This window comes from Notolabrus celidotus, chromosome 20 (genome assembly GCF_009762535.1).
Source record: "Notolabrus celidotus isolate fNotCel1 chromosome 20, fNotCel1.pri, whole genome shotgun sequence".
NCBI lineage: Eukaryota > Metazoa > Chordata > Actinopteri > Labriformes > Labridae > Notolabrus > Notolabrus celidotus.
Genome location: NC_048291.1, coordinates 3,462,536 through 3,482,122, shown reverse-complemented (window position 1 = coordinate 3,482,122; position 19,587 = coordinate 3,462,536). Strand labels below are relative to the sequence as shown.

General features: G+C 42.2%; 1 protein-coding gene across 1 annotated transcript in view; it reads right to left on the bottom strand.

Annotated features, from left to right (window-relative positions):
* The window catches only part of LOC117831924 (protein shisa-6-like), a 164,096-nt gene that overhangs the window by 103,298 nt on the left and 41,211 nt on the right, over window positions 1-19,587 (bottom strand). The window contains exons 4-5 of the mRNA XM_034710831.1: window positions 18,926-19,021; window positions 18,456-18,524 (exon numbers count right to left, since the gene is read on the bottom strand). Of these exons, the coding sequence (XP_034566722.1) occupies window positions 18,456-18,524; window positions 18,926-19,021 (165 nt within the window). The remainder of the gene's footprint in view (window positions 1-18,455; window positions 18,525-18,925; window positions 19,022-19,587) is intronic.

Genomic DNA, 19,587 nt, shown 5'->3' with positions numbered 1-19,587 from the left:
TTTCTTCCTTGTGTGCTGATTTTGAATTATAAAAGTAAACAGGTGTTTAAAATTTCAATGAAAATTGAAGCAGAGGGAGGAACATGTGTCTTAGTTAAGCTTGGGGACAAAAGTCTTGAATGTTTCCTTCCTTTAAAACCGTATTCTCTATGAAAATGAAATTCAATAGTCGCCTAAAACTTTATGCAAATACTCCAATTACTCTTCAGAATAAATATGCATTAATTTTATCTGGAGAGGCACTAAATGCAAAAAGCGTTTCATTTGACCTTGTCGTCCTTTAACCACCGCACAAAGACCTGACAACATTATAAATACTTCACTCTCTGCTGCAAGTCCCTCGTTCGGTTCGGTCGAGACGCTCTTTAGCTTTACCAGCTTTGTTTGCATCCGTCTGCCACAAGCCTCCGATGTCACACAAAGTACCAGGATGAAGAGTGCGGCGCTCTGTTGCAGCCAGGGGCGAATCTGTAACTCTGTGATGCCTCGTCTCTGACTCCCTGTGAGAACTTTGATCATGAGCAGACTTTAAGCTGCACCTCTGACTGAAGGTCTCGGCCTCATCCCCCACATGTACGACTTGTGTTCTCTTTGGTGTTGGTTTGTTGAGCTGTATGTCTGACTCAAACTGAGAGATGACAGAGGCTGCAGATCACAAGTAGAAATACTAAATGTACCTTAATGTGCTGGAGCAGCATTTTCTTTATACGACATGGCACACCACACTCTGGTTTGACACAAGGAAGAAGTCTTGAGCTGCAGAACTGGTTTCTGAGCTGTTCAAAGACAGACATCCTGAGACTTATAATTCTCTTTAAAATGATGGTGATAGCAGGTGCCTTTCTGTGTGGAGTTTGCATGTTCTCTACGTGCATGAGTGGGCTCTCTCCAGGTACTCCAGCTTCCTCCCACAGTCCAAAAACATGCTCACCAGGTTCATTGATCACTCTAAATTGCCCGTAGGTGTGAGTGTGTGTGTGACTGGTTGTCTGCCTCTCTGTGTTAGCCCTGTGATAGGTTGGCAACCTGTCCAGGGTGTGCTCTGCCTTCCACCCGAAGCCAGCTGGGATAGGCTCCAGCCCCCCGTGACCCCTAACGAGATAAGCGGTCAAGATGATGGATGGATGATGGTGATAGTGGTCAAGTTACGTCATGTTAGCTGAGTTGGTGCGTTAGCCAGCTAGCTACCTGTTGTCACAGAGGCAGCCTTTTTCATTGCTTAGCGCCGCTCCAGTGGCAGCTTGTTGCAGCAGCTCTCTCTTTGTAGTTCTTTTTTCATATCTATTTAGTTCTCTTTGTATTTGGAGCCTGTCATGGCTTTTAATGACTCATTTGTTGGCCATACACACCAAACTTGCTACGTTTGCAGGGGTGTTTTAACTATTCTTGTTCCTGTGTGTGTCCGGAGATCCTGTGTGTAGCCATGGTAACATTGTATACATATGATTTACAAATATCTCGGCATCTGGATCGACGAGAAAGTAACTTTTAAAAGTCATATTTTAAATTTGTCAAGTAGACTTCGACAAAAGATTGGCTTTTTTTACAGAAACAAGTCCTGTTTTCCTCTCCACTGCAGGAAAACTCTGATAGAGGCAACATTTTTATCAGTCCTCGATTACGGTGACATATTGTACAGGCATGCTTCAGCCTCTACATTAAAGCCACTTGATGCTGTATTTCACTCTGCCCTACGTTTTATTACTGGTGATAGTTACAGCACTCATCATTGCATACTTTACCAAAAGGTGGGATGGTCTTCTCTGGCAGAAAGACGTGATTTGCATTTTTACTTGTTTATTTATAAAGCACTTATTGGAATGCTACCGTCATATTTATCTTCGATGCTAGTTTGGTCTTCTGGGGCAAAACATACCAGATCAACTGGTTGGCTCACTCTCCAGGTTCCCAGAGTTAATTCTGAGCTGGGAAAATCTGCCTTTTGCGTATTTGCACCATCTGCATGGAACTCCCTGCAAAGCACTTTAAAAATAAATGCACTGGTTTCTTTTAATCATTTTAAATCATTAGTTTTAAAATGTTTAACCTCTGATTGTACCTGTTTTCACTAATTTTGTGTAACATTATTTTTTCAATGGTTGTAACATTACTTTTAACTGTAGTCTGTTTTTAATTGATCATCATTCTTTTAGGGTTACACCTTTTATTTGCTTGTCATGCATTTTAATGTTTCTTTTATATACTCGTCGTCATTGTAAATGAGGGCTTGCCCTCAATGATTTTCGAGTTTAAATAAAGAGAAATAAATAAATGTGAGATCAGCTGTTAGCAGCCCATAGCATGTCGATGCTGTGTATATATATTTTATTAATTTTCAAAGTGGACATCAACAACAAAAAAAAACAGAAACTAGAAAGACATAAAAACAACAACAAAACAACAACACACATCAGTACAAGACAAAGAAGATAAAAGACGAAAAAGACAGAACACCAAAACGATCCACAAGACAATAACCCGACAGCCCCCAGATCAAGACTCACAACCAGACAGCAACACCCTATAGCACATGCCGCTCAAGTAGCAAAACACACACTGGCAAAGAGGTAAACATATACAAGGCATCATGCCACAATAAATCCATTTTCCAACTTTTTTTTTTGATGCCCCGCCCCAAAGTCTGCCACGCCCACATCTTTCGTCTGAACGGAGTGCCTTTACTTTGTATTAATCGTCAATGGGTTTACTATAGAATGTGCCTAGTTTGGACTGAATCTGAGAAAAGCTCTAGGAGAAATTAGCAAAAGTATGCACCCTTGCTTGGACTCATTTTGGCCCCATTTTTCATGTTCAAAGCTAGGTGGCGCTCTTCCTGTTGAGTTTCGGATATGGGTGCAAGAGACTTTATTGTGCGTCCTGATGCCATGAATATGCATAGAGCTTTTCATGCATGTAGCTCAAAAAAACTCTATGCATAGGGTGTTATTTTTACCTCTAGGTGTTCATGTTCAAAGCTAGGTGGCGCTCTTCCTGTTGAGTTTCAGATATGGGTGCAAGAGACTTCATTGTGCGTCCTGATGCCATGAATATGCATAGAGCTTTTCATGCATGTAGCTCAAAAAAACTCTATGCATAGGGTGTTATTTTTACCTCTAGGTGTTCATGTTCAAAGCTAGGTGGCGCTCTTCCTGTTGAGTTTCAGATATGGGTGCAAGAGACTTCATTGTGCGTCCTGATGCCATGAATATGCATAGAGCTTTTCATGCATGTAGCTCAAAAAAACTCTATGCATAGGGTGTTATTTTTACCTCTAGGTGTTCATGTTCAAAGCTAGGTGGCGCTCTTCCTGTTGAGTTTCAGATATGGGTGCAAGAGACTTCATTGTGCGTCCTGATGCCATGAATATGCATAGAGCTTTTCATGCATGTAGCTCAAAAAAACTCTATGCATAGGGTGTTATTTTTACCTCTAGGGGGCGCTACTGAGAATTTTTTTTGCGAGACCTATAATAACTTGCAATTTTCACCAGACCCGATGAGTGCGCAAAAATGTCCACGCTTTCATTCGCCTTTCAAGGGGTCCAAAAATGCGTTTCAAGTGGCAGAAGAAAGAACAATCCTTAGGGTTACAAGGATTCGCCCTAATAATGCATTTTATTTATAGGCGCCTTTCTTGACACTCAAGGTCACCTTACAACATTAAAAACAAACAGAGTTTAAATAGCAAACAGTAAATAAAATACAATTTAAAAAGTTTTAAGTGAAGGGCCAGAGGAGTTGTGGTCAGATGGAATAAGCCAGTTTAAACAGATTGGTTTTGAGTTTGGATTTAAAATGTGGGAGTGAGTCAGTATTGCTGAGGTCAGGTGGGAGAGAGTTCTGCTCTGCTCCCCATGGTAACAAGGCGAGCAGGGGGGGACAGTGAGGTGGGAGGAGGAGGAGGAGGAGGAGGATCTGAAGGTGCCGACGGGTGTGGCAGTATGGAGGAGGTCAGAGGGATATGGAGGGGCGAGGTTGTGTATGGATTTGAAGGTGAGGAGAAGTATTTTGCGGTTGATCCGGTCTGTGATGGGGAGCCAGTGGAGCTGTTGCAGGATGGGTGTGATGTGGTGGATGGAGGCGGTGCGTGTGATGATGATCAGCCTTGAGATATTTTCATCATTTAAATTTTAAAAAATCCATGATGGACTGCAAACAGTTAATGTGACCAACCGTACAGTGTCCCTTTGAGCACAGCTAACCATCCTTGCTCATGGATGAATGGAGTGTGAGACGCTGGAGAAGATGCAGAAGAAGGTGTTTGGGTTGCTCCGTCTGTTCGGTGCCAGACGTCCCTCAACAGATTATAATTCAGCAGAAATCTCACATCCAGAGCACAAAGACTGAAACATCAATGCAGAACCATCTAAGACAATGAGAGCGACACGAAGCTGTTAAAATAATTTAACACCTTAATCAGCTCAGACTACAAAAACAGAGATCCAGACTCCTTGTTGGTCATACAAACTCAAACTTCAGAGAGGATTTAAAGAAGAAACTGATCCTCCAAAAGCTTGCCTCACCGTTCGATCTCTTTGAATCGATGAACGCGTCAGAGCCTGCTCAGCAAACATGAGTGTGCAGCGTGCGATGATGTCACATTGCATGATTTATTGATCTGTGATTCACAAAGTTTTCAGTTTCCTCCTCGAGTTCAGAGACAGTAGCCGCTTCAAACACAGAGACGGAGTAAAGTGGGCGAGTGATACCTCCCTGGCACACTTCAATTCGCCTCCATTTGCACACATTCACACGCACAGACACTCACACACATGCTGGGGGTGTGCAGGGATCACGGCGCAGGGAGGTGGGAGGATACTGCAGCACCTCTTCCCAGTAAGACAAGGTCACCTTAAGTGGATTGGGATGAGAGAGAGAGAGAGAGAGAGGGGGGGGTGATGATGAATCCCCCCAGGACGAAAACAGGGAGCGACTCATGAAAAAGTAATTAAGCAGGATGCACATCGGTGAAGGCCACAGGCGGAGGAGGCGAGGAGGGTTTTTTGAAGACGCCTCGAGGAAGAGGAGAATGTTTGCAGTGAAGATAACTGGGAGCTGTTTGCTAAACGCAGGAAACAGGAGCGTTTGACCTCACACTGTTTACTATGCATGTGTTTGTCTGAAAAGTAGAGCTCAAAGTAGTGTTTTACTCACCATGCAAAGAAACATTTCAAACTCGTTTCTTACTTATAGTTAATTACACAGAAAAACACCCTGACCTGTACACATACAGGTGATTTAAAGGTGACATATCACGCTTTTTTCCTCAACATATATTGGTCTAAGAGGTCCCCAAAGCATGTCTTTAAAGTTTATGCTCAAAAAAACACTTTGAAATCAGATTTTGGTCTGCCTGAAAAGCCCTCTTCTTCAGTCCTCCTCAGAACGGTCTGTTTTCTCTCTGACCACGCCCCCTCAGGAAGTGGGTGTGGCCTTGGCTCTCCAGCAGGTTGATCTAATGTTTACATGTTGGCTGAATATACACGGCTGCTCACAGACCCGCGTTACTCCAACCCTCTGAATCTGATCCAGAATCTGATCCTGATGGAGAGGCGCCTGCAGCAGGACCTTTCTGAACCATTGGTCACAGATTTAGTGTTTCTTGTTGTTTTATTTGTCAGTATGTCGGCGTGTGTCTTGGTACACAGCTACCAACATGTAGCTATGTGGCTATGCTAACTAGCGCTAGCACTTATCCATGATAAATAAAAATCATCCACTAGATCTTCAAATCTGCAGACGTGGGGAGTAAAACCGACCTCTACCAGAAAGGCAGCAGGACCTTTCTGAACCATTGGTCACAGATTTAGTGTTTCTTGTTGTTTTATTTGTCAGTATGTCGACGTGTGTCTTGGTACACAGCTACAGCTACAGCTACGACATGTAGCTATGTGGCTATGCTAACTAGCGCTAGCACTTTTCCATGGAAAATACAAATCATCCACTAGATCTTCAAATCTGCAGACGTGGGGAGTAAAACCGACCTTTGTGTTTATTAAGACAGCCTACAACTAGCATGCCTCCCTCCTAAGCTCCTTGTTAGCACACATGTGTGCAGGGAATGAAAAACAGGAGGAGGGGTTGAGTTGTATTTTATACAGTCTATGGGCTGAACAAGCTCCGAGCTCTGACTTCCTGTTACAGACCGGATGGCGTTGTGACGTATGAAAAACACTGAAAACTGAAACGGCTGGTTTCAGCACACATTTACAGAAAGGTGGAGAAATCAGAACAGGGGCAGAATGGATTCTTTTCATTCTTGGGGGGTTTGTAGACAGGGACACATATTTCAGGTAGAGAACCATTAAAAAGTCAATTTTGCATGATATGATATGTCACCTTTAACTTCCACTGGATCCGCTCCTTTGCGTTCCAGCTGCGTCTCTGATCCAGCAGGTCAGAACACAACGGATCAGATACGCAAGACTTCTATTTGTGCAGGATGCCAGAGCACGACGCATCAATCTCAACAGAGCAGATGGAGCGGGACAGGAAGTCAGGTTTCACCAAAACAAAATGAAAACATCCGGTTAATTTTCAGAATAAAACACTCTGTGTTATCACCAGATCGTATTTCACTTAACTACAACAACAAACTGTTATTTTGAGCTTCAGTCATCAAGTCAGAGGTTTTCAGAGGCTGATAAAGACAACATGGATGAGGAGAGGAGGAGGAGGAGGAGAATCCATCATGATCCTCATCATGGCAGCCCTCCCTTCACCCTCTGTGTGTGTGTGTTTTGTCATTTCCCTGTGTGTTACTCCTCCTCCTCCTGTGTCTCTTCCCCTTGTTTGTTTCTTGTGGGTGAATGTGGGTGAGGTTTCCAATCAACAGGCAGCACCAGGTGAAGCCCATTCACTAATCAACCCTCTACTATAAAGCCTCTGGATTTCCTCCTCATCATCGCCACATCGTACTTCAGTTTTCAGTGGTATTCTGAGTCCGTGGCTCCTCAAGCATTTATGTTTTGCTTGTCTTTGTGTGTGTTTAGCTGACGTCCTTGTGTGTTTCCATCTTGCTTCAGAGATTGCCGTGCATGCTTCCCGCTCTCGTGCTGATCGCTTCCCTGTCTGCTGCTGAACCCGCCTGCCTTTCCCTGAGCTCCAGTTACCCTCTGTGTGAGGGACTGCTCCGCTCTGTACTCACGGCGCCATTACCACAGGGTGAACTCCAAATAAAAGACTTGTATTTTCACAATCCCTCTTTGCCTGAGTTCTGCTTTTGGGTCCAGTCCTGGTGACAATCCTCAACAGAATCCTTGATTCAGTGTTTGCCGCTGGAAAACCTCGGTCACATGACTCCGGCTGTCCGGCGGTCCTGCTCCCTGCTGCGTTCCAAAAATGCAACCGTGAATGAAACAGTTTTCGTCCATAAATGAGTCCTAAAGCAGTCATGGCTCAAGTCCTAATCCTGAACTCTCACCCCACAACTCTGCAAGATACCATCATACCAGACATCCTGCACCAGAAACTCACCCAGCTCACAGTGCCGGCCTCCATCTGTCAGTGGATCACCAACTTCCTGACGGACAGGAGACAGCAGGTGAGGCTGGGGAGTATCAAATCCAGCACCCGGACCATCAGCACTGGCGCCCCACAGGGATGTGTTCTCTCCCCACTGCTCTTCTCCCTCTACACCAATGACTGCACCTCAGGGGACCCCCCGGTGAAACTCCTGAAGTTCGCAGACGACACCACCGTCATCGGTCTCATCCAGGACGGAGACGAGTCTGCTTACAGACAGGAGGTGGAACAGCTGGCTCTCTGGTGTAGTCAGAACCATCTGGAGCTGAACCCGCTCAAGACGGTAGAGATGACAGTGGACTTCAGGAGAAGCCCCCCCCCACTCCCCCCCCTCACCATCCTGAACAGCACTGTGTCTACTGTGGACTCTTTCAGGTTCCTGGGATCCACTATTTCCCGGGACCTGAGGTGGACCTCCCACATAGACACAATCAGAAAAAAGGCCCAGCAGAGGATGTACTTCCTGCGTCAGCTCAGGAAGTTCAACCTGCCTCAGGAGCTGCTGATCATGTTCTACACCTCCATCATCCAGTCTGTTCTGTGTACCTCCATCAATGTCTGGTTTGGTTGTGCAACCAAACTAGACAAACACAGACTGCAGCGGACTATAAGGACTGCAGAAAAAATCATCGGTGTCGACCTGCCCCCCATCCAGGACTTGTACCGGTCCCGGGCCAAGAAACGGGCAGGTAGCATCACCGCTGACCCCTCACACCCTGGACACAAATTCTTCAAACTCCTCCCCTCCTGCAGACGCTACAGATCACTGTGCGCCAAAACAACCCGCCATAAGAACAGTTTCTTCCCCCAGGCTGTCACTCTGATGAACACTAAACCATAACAGTGTCATACCTGTCAGATAAATACTCTCTGTAAATATACATGTAGATACACAATGCAACAATTCTCAAAGCAGAATTCCATATTTCTATTTTTTGTATTATTTAACTTCTATTTTATAATGTAAAACTACCTCTGCAACTCACCACTGCACTTTATCATATTATATTAGCCTGTACATATTAGTCATGCCTATTTGTTGTTTCTTTGTATTTATAGCTAAGGTTTTTTTTATTATATTTTTATTTTATTTTTTATTGTAGGTCTTATTCTTATTCCTATTCTGCCTTGTACAAAGAGAGCACAGTTTACTGAAGTCAAATTCCTTGTGTGTTCAAGCATACTTGGCGAATAAAGCTGATTCTGATTCTGACCAGGAGGAGTGACACCTTTTGTAAAAGCTTCACAGACAGACGTGTGTTGAAGTTGCGTGTCTTATGCTATTAACCCTTTCTGATTACGTACAAGCCTCTGTTGATTAGTCCAGCCCCTGAGATAGTGACTTCCTCAGGCGCAGCTCGCCATCTCGTACTGCATGTGACTCACACGACACTGCGCCTTACACATGCTGCAGGTGTAGACACTTAAAGTAAACACTCAGCGGCATGTCTTTAACCAGCGCTGGGAAGAGCTGCTGCTGATAACAGGAACACACTTACTGAGGAGCTGTAACTGAGCGTCTGCCTGAAGCATTACGCCGACGTTATCTGTGACAGCGACAGCATGCAGGTACAAACAGGCTCTGCATTCACAATGGTCATCTCACCGTGGTGAACGCCTGCAATAACGTGATATCAGAACAACTCTTCTTCCAGATTAATTATGGGAGACAAGAAGCAGGCTGTGGTGGTGTTGTGTTGTGTACGCTCAGCTGCAGGAGGGAAGAGGGAGTGGCTTTCGGGGTAGCTAATTGGCACAGGTGTCTTCTGTTTAAACGACTCCTCTTTTCTCCATGCAGTGGAAGACTGGACCGATGAAGTCACTCAAACACAGAGATGCAGGAGGAGCAGGACGGGGCTCCTCCAGGAAGATGAATATTTGAGTTTAACTGTTGAAGAATGGACTGGAGTGACCGAGCAAGCGTCACCAAGAGTGTGACAAAAGGTGCATTTGGACCAAGAGTTCCAGGGTCTTTTAGCACCCAGAACTACTTTCCCCTGAACTAAAAGGTTCCTGGTACCCCATTGTTGTCTGCGTTTGGACCGCGGGCTGAAGTCCCGGGTAGATTGTGCAAATCAGGACAGTGACGTACGGAAGGGAAAAAAAGTAAATGCACTACACCACCAGACCAGTAGAGGGCAGTAAAACAAAGAGGAATGCTATTCATCACAGATGACACCATAGAAGCAGACGGACAGGCAGGTATCATTATGAGCAACACAACAGTTAGCCTGTTAGCATGAAGAGACTCAGCTGGCGCTGTTTTAGATGGTGCTATATTTCATCACAGATGGATTCAATGAATCAACACGTGAGAGGAGATAAGCGCGAGTAGCAAAGACGTTTCAACACGGCTTTAAAATCCTTTGGCAGTACACCACCAGACCAGTAGAGGGCGGTAAAACAAAGACGAATGCCATTCATCACAGATGGAAAAAACAATGACTGTGAATGGTTTTTGGAAAAATTTGAAAAAAAAAATGTTGGAAAAAAAATGTTGAAAAAAAAATGTTGAAAAAAAAAATTTGAAAAAAAAATTTGAAAAAAGAATTTGAAAAAAGAATTTGAAAAAAAATTGAAAAAAAATTGAAAAAAAATTGAAAAAAAATTGAAAAAAAATGAAAACAAATTGAAAACAAAATTTAGAATTTTTTTTTTTGAAAAAAAAAAATTGAAAAAAAAAAATTAGAAGAAAAAATGTTGAAAAAAAATTTGACAACAAAAATTTGACAAAAAAGTTGACCCGGAGCCTGTCGAAAAAAATAATTTTCCTCAAATTTGAAATTGTGCTCCAAAGCAGAAAAACATGAAAAAAAGTGAAATTTTGCGCCTGCGGTTAAAAACATGTAAAAAGCAATGAATGAATCAACACGTGAGAGGAGATAAGCGCGAGTAGCAAAGACGTTTCAACACGGCTTTAAAATCCTTTGAACTCAAAAAGCCGTGGCAGAGATCGACCGGTGTTTTGGTTTAAACAGCGACCCTGTTAACTGGAGACTCTCAGCCGGATGCATCCCTCATAAACGTCTTTAGACGATCATTAAATATCTGATGAGGATATTGAATCTTAAAACTCCCTCTGTGTTTCAACAACTGTGTAAACTCCACTGACACTGACACGTTCAGCTGAAGGTCTACAGTTTACAGGGTCACTTTTAAAACCGGAACACCGGGAGGAGAGACGCATTCACGGTGGGCTGAGAGAAGACTACTGTTACAAGCTGCTAAATCAAGAGAATCACAGCTTCTTCTTTTGAAAAGTACACACACATACAAAAAAGATAGAACAAATAAAAACGAATGAAAGAAAAAGAAATCAAGTGAATCACAGATGTGTGTGATGTTATTGTGGACGGCGGGCGGAATGAAAACACTGCGGTTAATCTACCAATCAGACACGTTCAATATGCTAGGCCCTGCCTCCTGAAAGTCCTGGGACCCCTCTGGCAGGGGCTTTTTAGGGGGGGAGATTATCTACCCATGAACTACATTTAGACCCTGGGGCCTCCGTTCTAAAAACACCTATAGTGTGTTAATGTATTTAACTGTGCATGAGCAATTAAAAAGACTGGTATCATGCCTTAGTATTGGACCCATTAATCAGTTTCATGTTACACTGGTGTATTTTCATTTTTCCCAGATTGGGAAAAGCAGCAGCACGTCCTGTTTCAGGTGGTATAATTGACATCATACATCTTGCCATGTGGTTGTTGTGCAGGTGCACATGTGACGGTTAAACAATATATAGTGCGTCCCAAATGCACTGATGAATAAATCCCAATGGGGAATATTTCAGGGTCCAAGCCTCTCTCTTCAGCTTGTGTGCCGTCTTGCAAAATCCAGAGGCAGGTCTGGCTTCTTTGCTTACATTTTCATCAACTCATAGTTTTCATTTATTCTGCACATCATCTGTGTGACTGCTACTCAGAAGAAACTCCCTGTGGACTGATTAAATAGACAATCCATCTCAGTGAAGGTGGAGACAGAGAAAGTGAACACACCACGAAAGGTTTAACAACTGTGTATCGTATAGTCATCACATCACTAAACACTTGCTCGGTCAGGTACACCAGCAGTGTGCAATGTGTGTGTGTGTGTGTGTGTGTGGATCCACACACAGCTCATGGTGTAGTGTTATATCACACCGACATGAATATTAATGTCAACATTACTCTGAGCTCTTTGTTTAGCAGCTTGTTAGTCCTGACGTACATTCAGATGTGTTCTGTGTGCTGTTCCTCCACTACCGCGTGCCCATGCAAACAGTACGATGCCTAACACACACACACACACACACACACAAACAGGCAGGTCATGGGCGTTCATGCTCAGACGTGGTTTCTCTCAGAGAGCCGGGGATTTTGAAGGGAATGAGTTAAAATGTTTTGTTTGAGTAAAAAGCATCACACTTAAACTGCTGAGGGAAATAAAAGCAACAGAAAGAGAAGCAGACAAAGCTTCTGGAAATCTAACTACGACAGTGAAACACTTCAGGTCATGAGTTCAAATATTCTGTAGACGTCAAATGTACCAAACACTGAGAGTGGGGTTTGATTTTGCTGTTGGACTTCCAAAACTTGATATTGTTTGTCATTACTGATGCCAAGAAAAGTCGAATCTTTTTCAAAAATAGATTTAACTGCCTGTCCTTCAATCAGGTAATTCAGACAAAGTACCTCTTATCAGCTGTAACACCTGAGGGACATGAGGGCAACAATTTGATCCAATGATATACATCATTAACAATACTGCAACAGAAGACAAACGGCAGCAGCAGTCACCAAGACAAGTCTCTCATGTGGTTAGATGAAGTGTGTTTGATTGTATTGAATTGTATTGTATACGAACATATCATATCCTATCATAACATGTCGAAACTTATTGTAACGTGTCATATTGTATCGTAACGTAATGTCGTATTGTGAGTTTTCGTATCATATTGTAACTTGTCGGATCGTATTGCATTGTAACATGACATATTGACTCGTATTGTAACGTGTCAGATCGTTTCCTATTGTAAAGTGTTTGATTGTTTGAACGGATCGTAACGTGTCATACCGTGATATATTGAATCGTATTGTAATGTGTCGTATTGTGTCATATCGTATCATATTATAATGTTTAGGGTTGCATCGTAACATGTCGGATTATATTGTAATGTGTTAGATCATATTGTATTGTAACTTGTAGGATTTTGTCATATCGTATTGTATTGTAATGTGTTGTAACGTGTCGTATTGTATTGTATTGTAATGTATTGTAACGTATCGTATGGTATTGTAATGTAATGTATTGTAACGTGTCATATCGTATTCTATTGTAATGTATTGTAACGTGTCGCATTGTATTGTATTGTAATGTATTGTAACGTGTCGTATCGTATTGTAATGTATTGTAATGTGTAGTATCGTATTGTATTGTAATGTATTGTAACGTGTAGTATCGTATTGTATTGTAATGTATTGTAACGTGTCGTATCGTATAGTATTGTATTGTATTGTAACGTGTCGTATCGTATAGTATTGTATTGTAACGTGTCATATCGTATTGTATTGTATTGTATTGTAATGTGTCATATCGTATCGTATTGTATTGTAACGTGTTGTAACGTGTCATATCGTATTGTATTGTAATGTATTGTAACGTGTCATATCGTATAGTATTGTATTGTAATGTATTGTAACGTGTCATATCGTATTCTATTGTAATGTATTGTAACGTGTCGCATTGTATTGTATTGTAATGTATTGTAACGTGTCATATCGTATAGTATTGTATTGTAATGTATTGTAACGTGTCATATCGTATTCTATTGTAACGTGTTGTAACGTGTCATATCGTATTGTATTGTAATGTATTGTAACGTGTCATATCGTATAGTATTGTATTGTAATGTATTGTAACGTGTCATATCGTATTCTATTGTAATGTATTGTAACGTGTCGTATCGTATTGTAATGTATTGTAACGTGTCGTATCGTATAGTATTGTAATGTATTGTAACGTGTCGTATCGTATAGTATTGTATTGTATTGTAACGTGTCGTATCGTATAGTATTGTATTGTATTGTAACGTGTCGTATCGTATAGTATTGTAATGTATTGTAACGTGTCGTATCGTATAGTATTGTAATGTATTGTAACGTGTCGTATCGTATAGTATTGTATTGTATTGTAACGTGTCGTATCGTATAGTATTGTATTGTAACGTGTCATATCGTATTGTATTGTATTGTATTGTAATGTGTCATATCGTATCGTATTGTATTGTAACGTGTTGTAACGTGTCGTATCGTATTGTATTGTAATGTATTGTAACATAACTTATCGTATCATATTGTATTGTAACGTGTCATATCTTATCGTATTGTATTGTAACGTGTCGTATCGTATTGCATTGTAATGTATTGTAACGTGTAGTATTGTATCGTATTGTATTGTAACGTGTCGTATCGTATCGTATTGAAATGTATTGTAACGTGTCGTATAGTATTGTATTGAAATGTATTGTAACGTGTCGTATCATATTGTATTGAAATGTATTGTAACGTGTCGTATCGTATTGTATTGAAATGTATTGTAACGTGTCGTATCGTATTGTATTATATTGTAACGTGTCGTATCGTATCGTATTGTATTGTAACGTGTAGCATCGTATCGTATTGAAATGTATTGTAACGTGTCATATCGTATCGTATTGTATTGTAACGTGTAGCATCGTATTGTATTGAAATGTATTGTAACGTCGTATCGTATCGTATCGTATTGTAACATGTCGTATCGTATTGTATTGAAATGTATTGTAACGTGTCATATCGTATTGTATTGAAATGTATTGTAAAGTGTCATGTCGTATCGTATTGTATTGTAACGTGTAGCATCGTATTGTATTGAAATGTATTGTAAAGTGTCATATCGTATCATATTGTATTGTAACGTGTAGCATCGTATTGTATTGAAATGTTTCGGGTTGCATCGTAACGTGTCGGATCAAATGGTAACATGTTGTATGTATTGTTCTCATGCAGGCCTTTAACTTTTAAAAAGGTTTTTCATTGTAAAAAAAATTGCCTTTATGTAAGTAGAGTTTTGAATGCAGGACTTTGCAACATGTAAAACAGTATCATATCATACTGAAGCATGGTTTGGATCATTCTCAAATGGGCTTCTTAATGTTTAAAATATCTTAAAGTGTGCCTTTATGCAAATAAAGTTCTGAATGTAGGACTTTTAAATCCTGTATCATATTGTGCTACTATGATCCATCGTATTTAACTTCCAGGAATAACAACACTCAGATGTTCCAGTTATTCCAGGAGACTCCTGGCTTCATTCATTGTCATTTTACCCTGCCACCAACAATAAATGTCAGTTAATCCTAAACTGAAATTGCCTCCAGTAAAGCCCCTAAAGGGTCACTAACTAAATTTTTATCGGTTGGAGTTACTCTGCCTTCCTTTCAAAGTTTTTCAAAGTAATTTGTTGTAAGTAAAAACTGTTCAAAGTCGAACTACAGGAACATAACTTGCAGAGAAGGCTCACCAATCTTCCTTTCAGTAACACCCAACATATTTTGTTATCCAGTGAACCAATTCCTGCTACAAACCTGGACTGGCACTGATCTCTGCTCTATATCACAAAGTCTCTGAAATGAAGCTGTCAGGTTACAATCTTTTGGCTCAATAAAAAAACACCTCCTGCTGCCCACAACAATTTCCCTCAGAGAAAACACCGTTTGGCAGAGCGATCACTGGATATTTATGTCACCTACTGTAGAAACTGTGGAGTAACCTGTGTGAAACAAAGCACAGGTCTTGGTGGGTCCAGAATAAAAGAGACTTGAAAGAGAAGCACGAAAGCTAACAGTCAGAAAGAACAAAGGGAGTAAGAACCAGTCAGCTTTTATATAAAATATGCAAACAGATGTTGTGTTTTTAGGATCTGACAGAGACCACAGAGTGATGAATCTTCTCCAGGGAAATGATAAGAGCATCACGACAACCTCAATCCACATACTTACAAAATCTGAATCTCTGAAGCTGATGAGGGTATAGTTGTAAATCGGGACCTCAAGTATTTTGACCAAGCTTGCAAAAAAGGTGACATACCTGGATTTAGATCCACGAGGCACTACAGCACAAGATTCTAGCACAGCACTGCAGCATGTTTGATATATGATACATAGCAGTTGGGCGGCAGTAGCTCAGTTCATAGGGACTTGGCTTGGGAACCGAAGGGTGGGTTTGAGTCCCAGTATGGATGACGTTTGGCAAATGGACTAGTTGCTGGAGAGGTGCTGGTTCACTTGCCTTGAGCAAGGCACCTAACCCCCAACTGCTCTGGGTGCGCTGGTTGATGGCAGTATCCTCATTCTGACATCTCTTCCTAAGCATGTTCACTGCATGTGTGTGCATTTGTATGTATATACTGTGTGTGTAGCATGTCCAAAAAAATAGCATGAGTGAAAAAAATTGAACCAATAAAATACCTTTCTTTCTTTCTTCTTCTTCTGAAACAGCGCATTGTCAAAATTCAACTTATTTCAACTTTATTGTTGAAATTTCAACTTTATCATCTCTTCCTTTTCTCACTGTTATTATATCATCCCTGGCTTTAATACTCCTCTATAGGGTCACAGTTTTATGACAACATAACTGAAAGGATACGTTAGTTAATTATGGGATTTTTTTTGGGGGGGGGGGGGGCAAAACATAGACATTACATTGATTTCTCAAAGGTAACACTTTTATTCAGACCCAACATAATATAAGTATACTAGTAGACTAGAACTAGGAAAAGAGAGCGAATCTTTCCAGTGTTAGCTTCTCTACATGGCTCCCCATAAAATCTAGAATATCCATCCATCCATCCATCCATCCATTTTCTTCCACTTATCCGGGGTCGGGTCGCGGGGGTAGCAGTCCAAGCAAATTGACCCAGACATCCCTCTCCCCGGCGACACTTTCCAGCTCCTCCTGGGGAATCCCGAGGCGTTCCCAGACCAGGCGGGAGATATAATCCCTCCACCGCGTTCTGGGTCTACCCCGGGGCCTTCTCCCAGTTGGGCGTGCCCGGAACACCTCTAAAGGGAGGCGTCCGGGAGGCATCCTTATCAAATGCCTGAACCACCTCAGCTGACTCCTTTCGACGCGGAGGAGCAGCAGCTCTACTACGAGCTCCCTCCGGATGTCCAGGCTCCTGACCCTATCTCTAAGGCCGAGCCCAGACACCCTTCGCAGGAAACTCATTTCAGCCGCTTGTATCCGCGATCTTATCCTTTCGGTCGTGACCCACAGCTCATGACTATAAAATCTAGAATATCATTTCTAAGTCATTCTCCTGACCTACAAAGCTCTTACTGATCAGACACCCTCGTATCTTAAAGAGCTCATAGTGCCCTGTTACCCCTCTAGAACTCTACGCTCCCAACATGCAGGCTTGCTAGTTGTACCTAAACTCTCCAAAAGTAGTATGGGAGGTAGAACCATCAGTTATCAGGCCCCTCTCCTTTGGAATCATCTACCAGTCAAGGTCCGGGAGGCAGACACCCTCTCCACTTTTAAGAGTAGGCTTCAAACTTTCCTTTTTGATAAAGCTTATAGTTAGAGCTGGATCAGGCTTGGACCAGCTGCCATAGGCTTATACTGGCACACTGGACTGAACTGGGATCCCCCCCACCCCCTCATCACTTACTTTAACTCTCCCTGTCCCATTAAAGTTACTAACCATAGACCTTTCTGGAGTCCCTGAGCTCCCTTGTCTCGTAGGTTCCTCTGAGCTGCCGTAGACGTCCTCCAGCTGATACGGACATGCTGGACTCCAGCGGCAACAGCTACTACGACTCGTCTCATCACTATCACTGCTCCGTCTATCTCTTATTCTCCTCTATCCCTCTTTCCAGACCCAACTCGGTCTCAGCAGATGGCTGTCTAACATGAGTCTGGTCCTGCTGGAGGTTTCTGCCTGTTAAAAGGACGTTTTTTCTCGACGCTGTAACTAGCTAAATACTGCGAGGTGCAACACTCATGATGGATTAAGGTGGGGTCAGACTGAGTCTTGGTGTTGGGTCTCTGTTCATAATTTGACATAGAGTGGTCTAGACCTGCTATGCTCGTAAAAGCGTCTTGAAATGACGTTTGTTGTGATTTGGTGCTATACAAATAAAGATTGATTGACTGACTGATTACTGAAAGGATAACTTAGTTAATTATGGGATAAACATACATTACATCAATTCTTCAAAGCCATTACACTCAGTGGACAAATGGGTAACAGGTTTATTCAGACCTGAAGTAATATAACATCTGAAAACATAATCAAACAAAAGAAATGACTGACTAAGGCAGCAGCAGACCAGCAACTCCTGTGTGCTGTCAGTGAAGCTGCTTTTTTTTAAAGAAATATGATCCCTCTCTACAACATGGAGGTTTTATCTGATGGAATTTATCCTGTCAGAAATAAGGAACAGAACTCTGAGGCGTTCAGAGGAAAGCATAAGAACTTTTTATATAATGTACTTTGATCAGGTGCACTTAAACCCAAGGTTTACATTGCAGTCATTACAGCCTGTTTCACTGCTGACCGCTGAAGCAATCCACAGGAGCCAAGTCAGAAAACTTTTCATTTCTTTAACTCACAAAAAAACACAATACCACCTGTCCGGAGAAGTCATAGAAATAAACCTTGACTGAACAGCATTCATTCAAACCTGTCAGAAAACCACCAGTCAAGATGTTTTGGCAGAAAATCCATCTGCTGAAAAATATGAATAAAATATAACAACTCTGGCACTCTTGCTGCAGTCGTGGGCCAAGTGCACTCGCCTCTGTGCGTGTGTGTGTGTGTGTGTGTGTTTTTCTTATCAGGTGCACGCAGAAAGCAAGTCGTGTGGCTTTTTCTCGTGCAGGAAGCAGAACATTAAGAGAAACGTACCGTAGCCGAGTGGGATGTCCAGGTCGCCCTGCCAGGACATCTGCCCTGATTCGTCTATGGAGTGCTGCGCTGTAAAAACACACAACAGGCCTCTTGTTTACAGCTCATTCTCACTCTGACAGCGCTTCTGATTTATTCAAACTCCAAAGGAAGACAATACTGTGTAGAAAAGTACGGCCGTGCCGTGCTGCACTCGCACCGGCTGCCTACCAAGTGTGACTTTGTGGTTGGAAGTGAGGATTTAATCATAGATAATAAATGTGTGTGTGGACTTTTGCAAGATGTCACTTCAAGCCATTATGAATTGTGATGTCCAACTTCCACTGAGCTGAAACTAAAGTCACAGTTTTTTTTGTCTTTGGCTGAAACACAATGACAGCATGACGCAGTAGCTTTGAGAGTGAAAGATTATTATTCTGCTCTCCGGGGGGAATTTGAAGTGGAAAACAGATTATAAAGATGGACTGTACCTTTCAAATGGCCTCGTCCGAGTGTCACAAACCCAGAGGAGATGTAGTTGTGCATGTCCTGGCCTCCGCTGCGCAGGTTTTCTTTTCCATAGTGCCCTGGTGAGACAAATAAGTAGCAAAAAATGAATATTTCAACAAATGAAGTGTGTGCAGCCTGGTTTCAGTGAATGGTTTATGGATCTTATTGTGTGCAGAGTCTCATTTTTTAAAACATTTTCACTAGCAAGGACCACGCCACACAAGGATATAAGTTGAACATTTAATGAATTAGTTGTGCATGGTGTGCCCAGCAGAAGGAGACTTAGGATGGGGGTTCCGTCTCAGCGTTATCCTGCCGGAGCTGATCTTGACCCAGGTTGTACCTGGAAGTAGACAGGGCATAGAAGGAGCGAGCACGAGTTGAGTAGGAGAGGACAAGGAAATAGGTTAAGTGCAGGAGAGTAAGGTGAGGGAGGGTGGGTTGAAGAATCACGGACAAGCAGTTGGAGTAGGCTGGCTACGTTTAAGAAGGCTTGTCAGGTGATTGAGGGTGTGGTTTAGGCGTGGTCCTGCTCCCGAATCTAAGTTAACACCTTAACTTCATTTGTTGAGAAAACAATGTCAAATTATGTCTGCAGCAAAATAGTCCACATGGCAATGAGGGTAGGGTTACCATAAGCGTG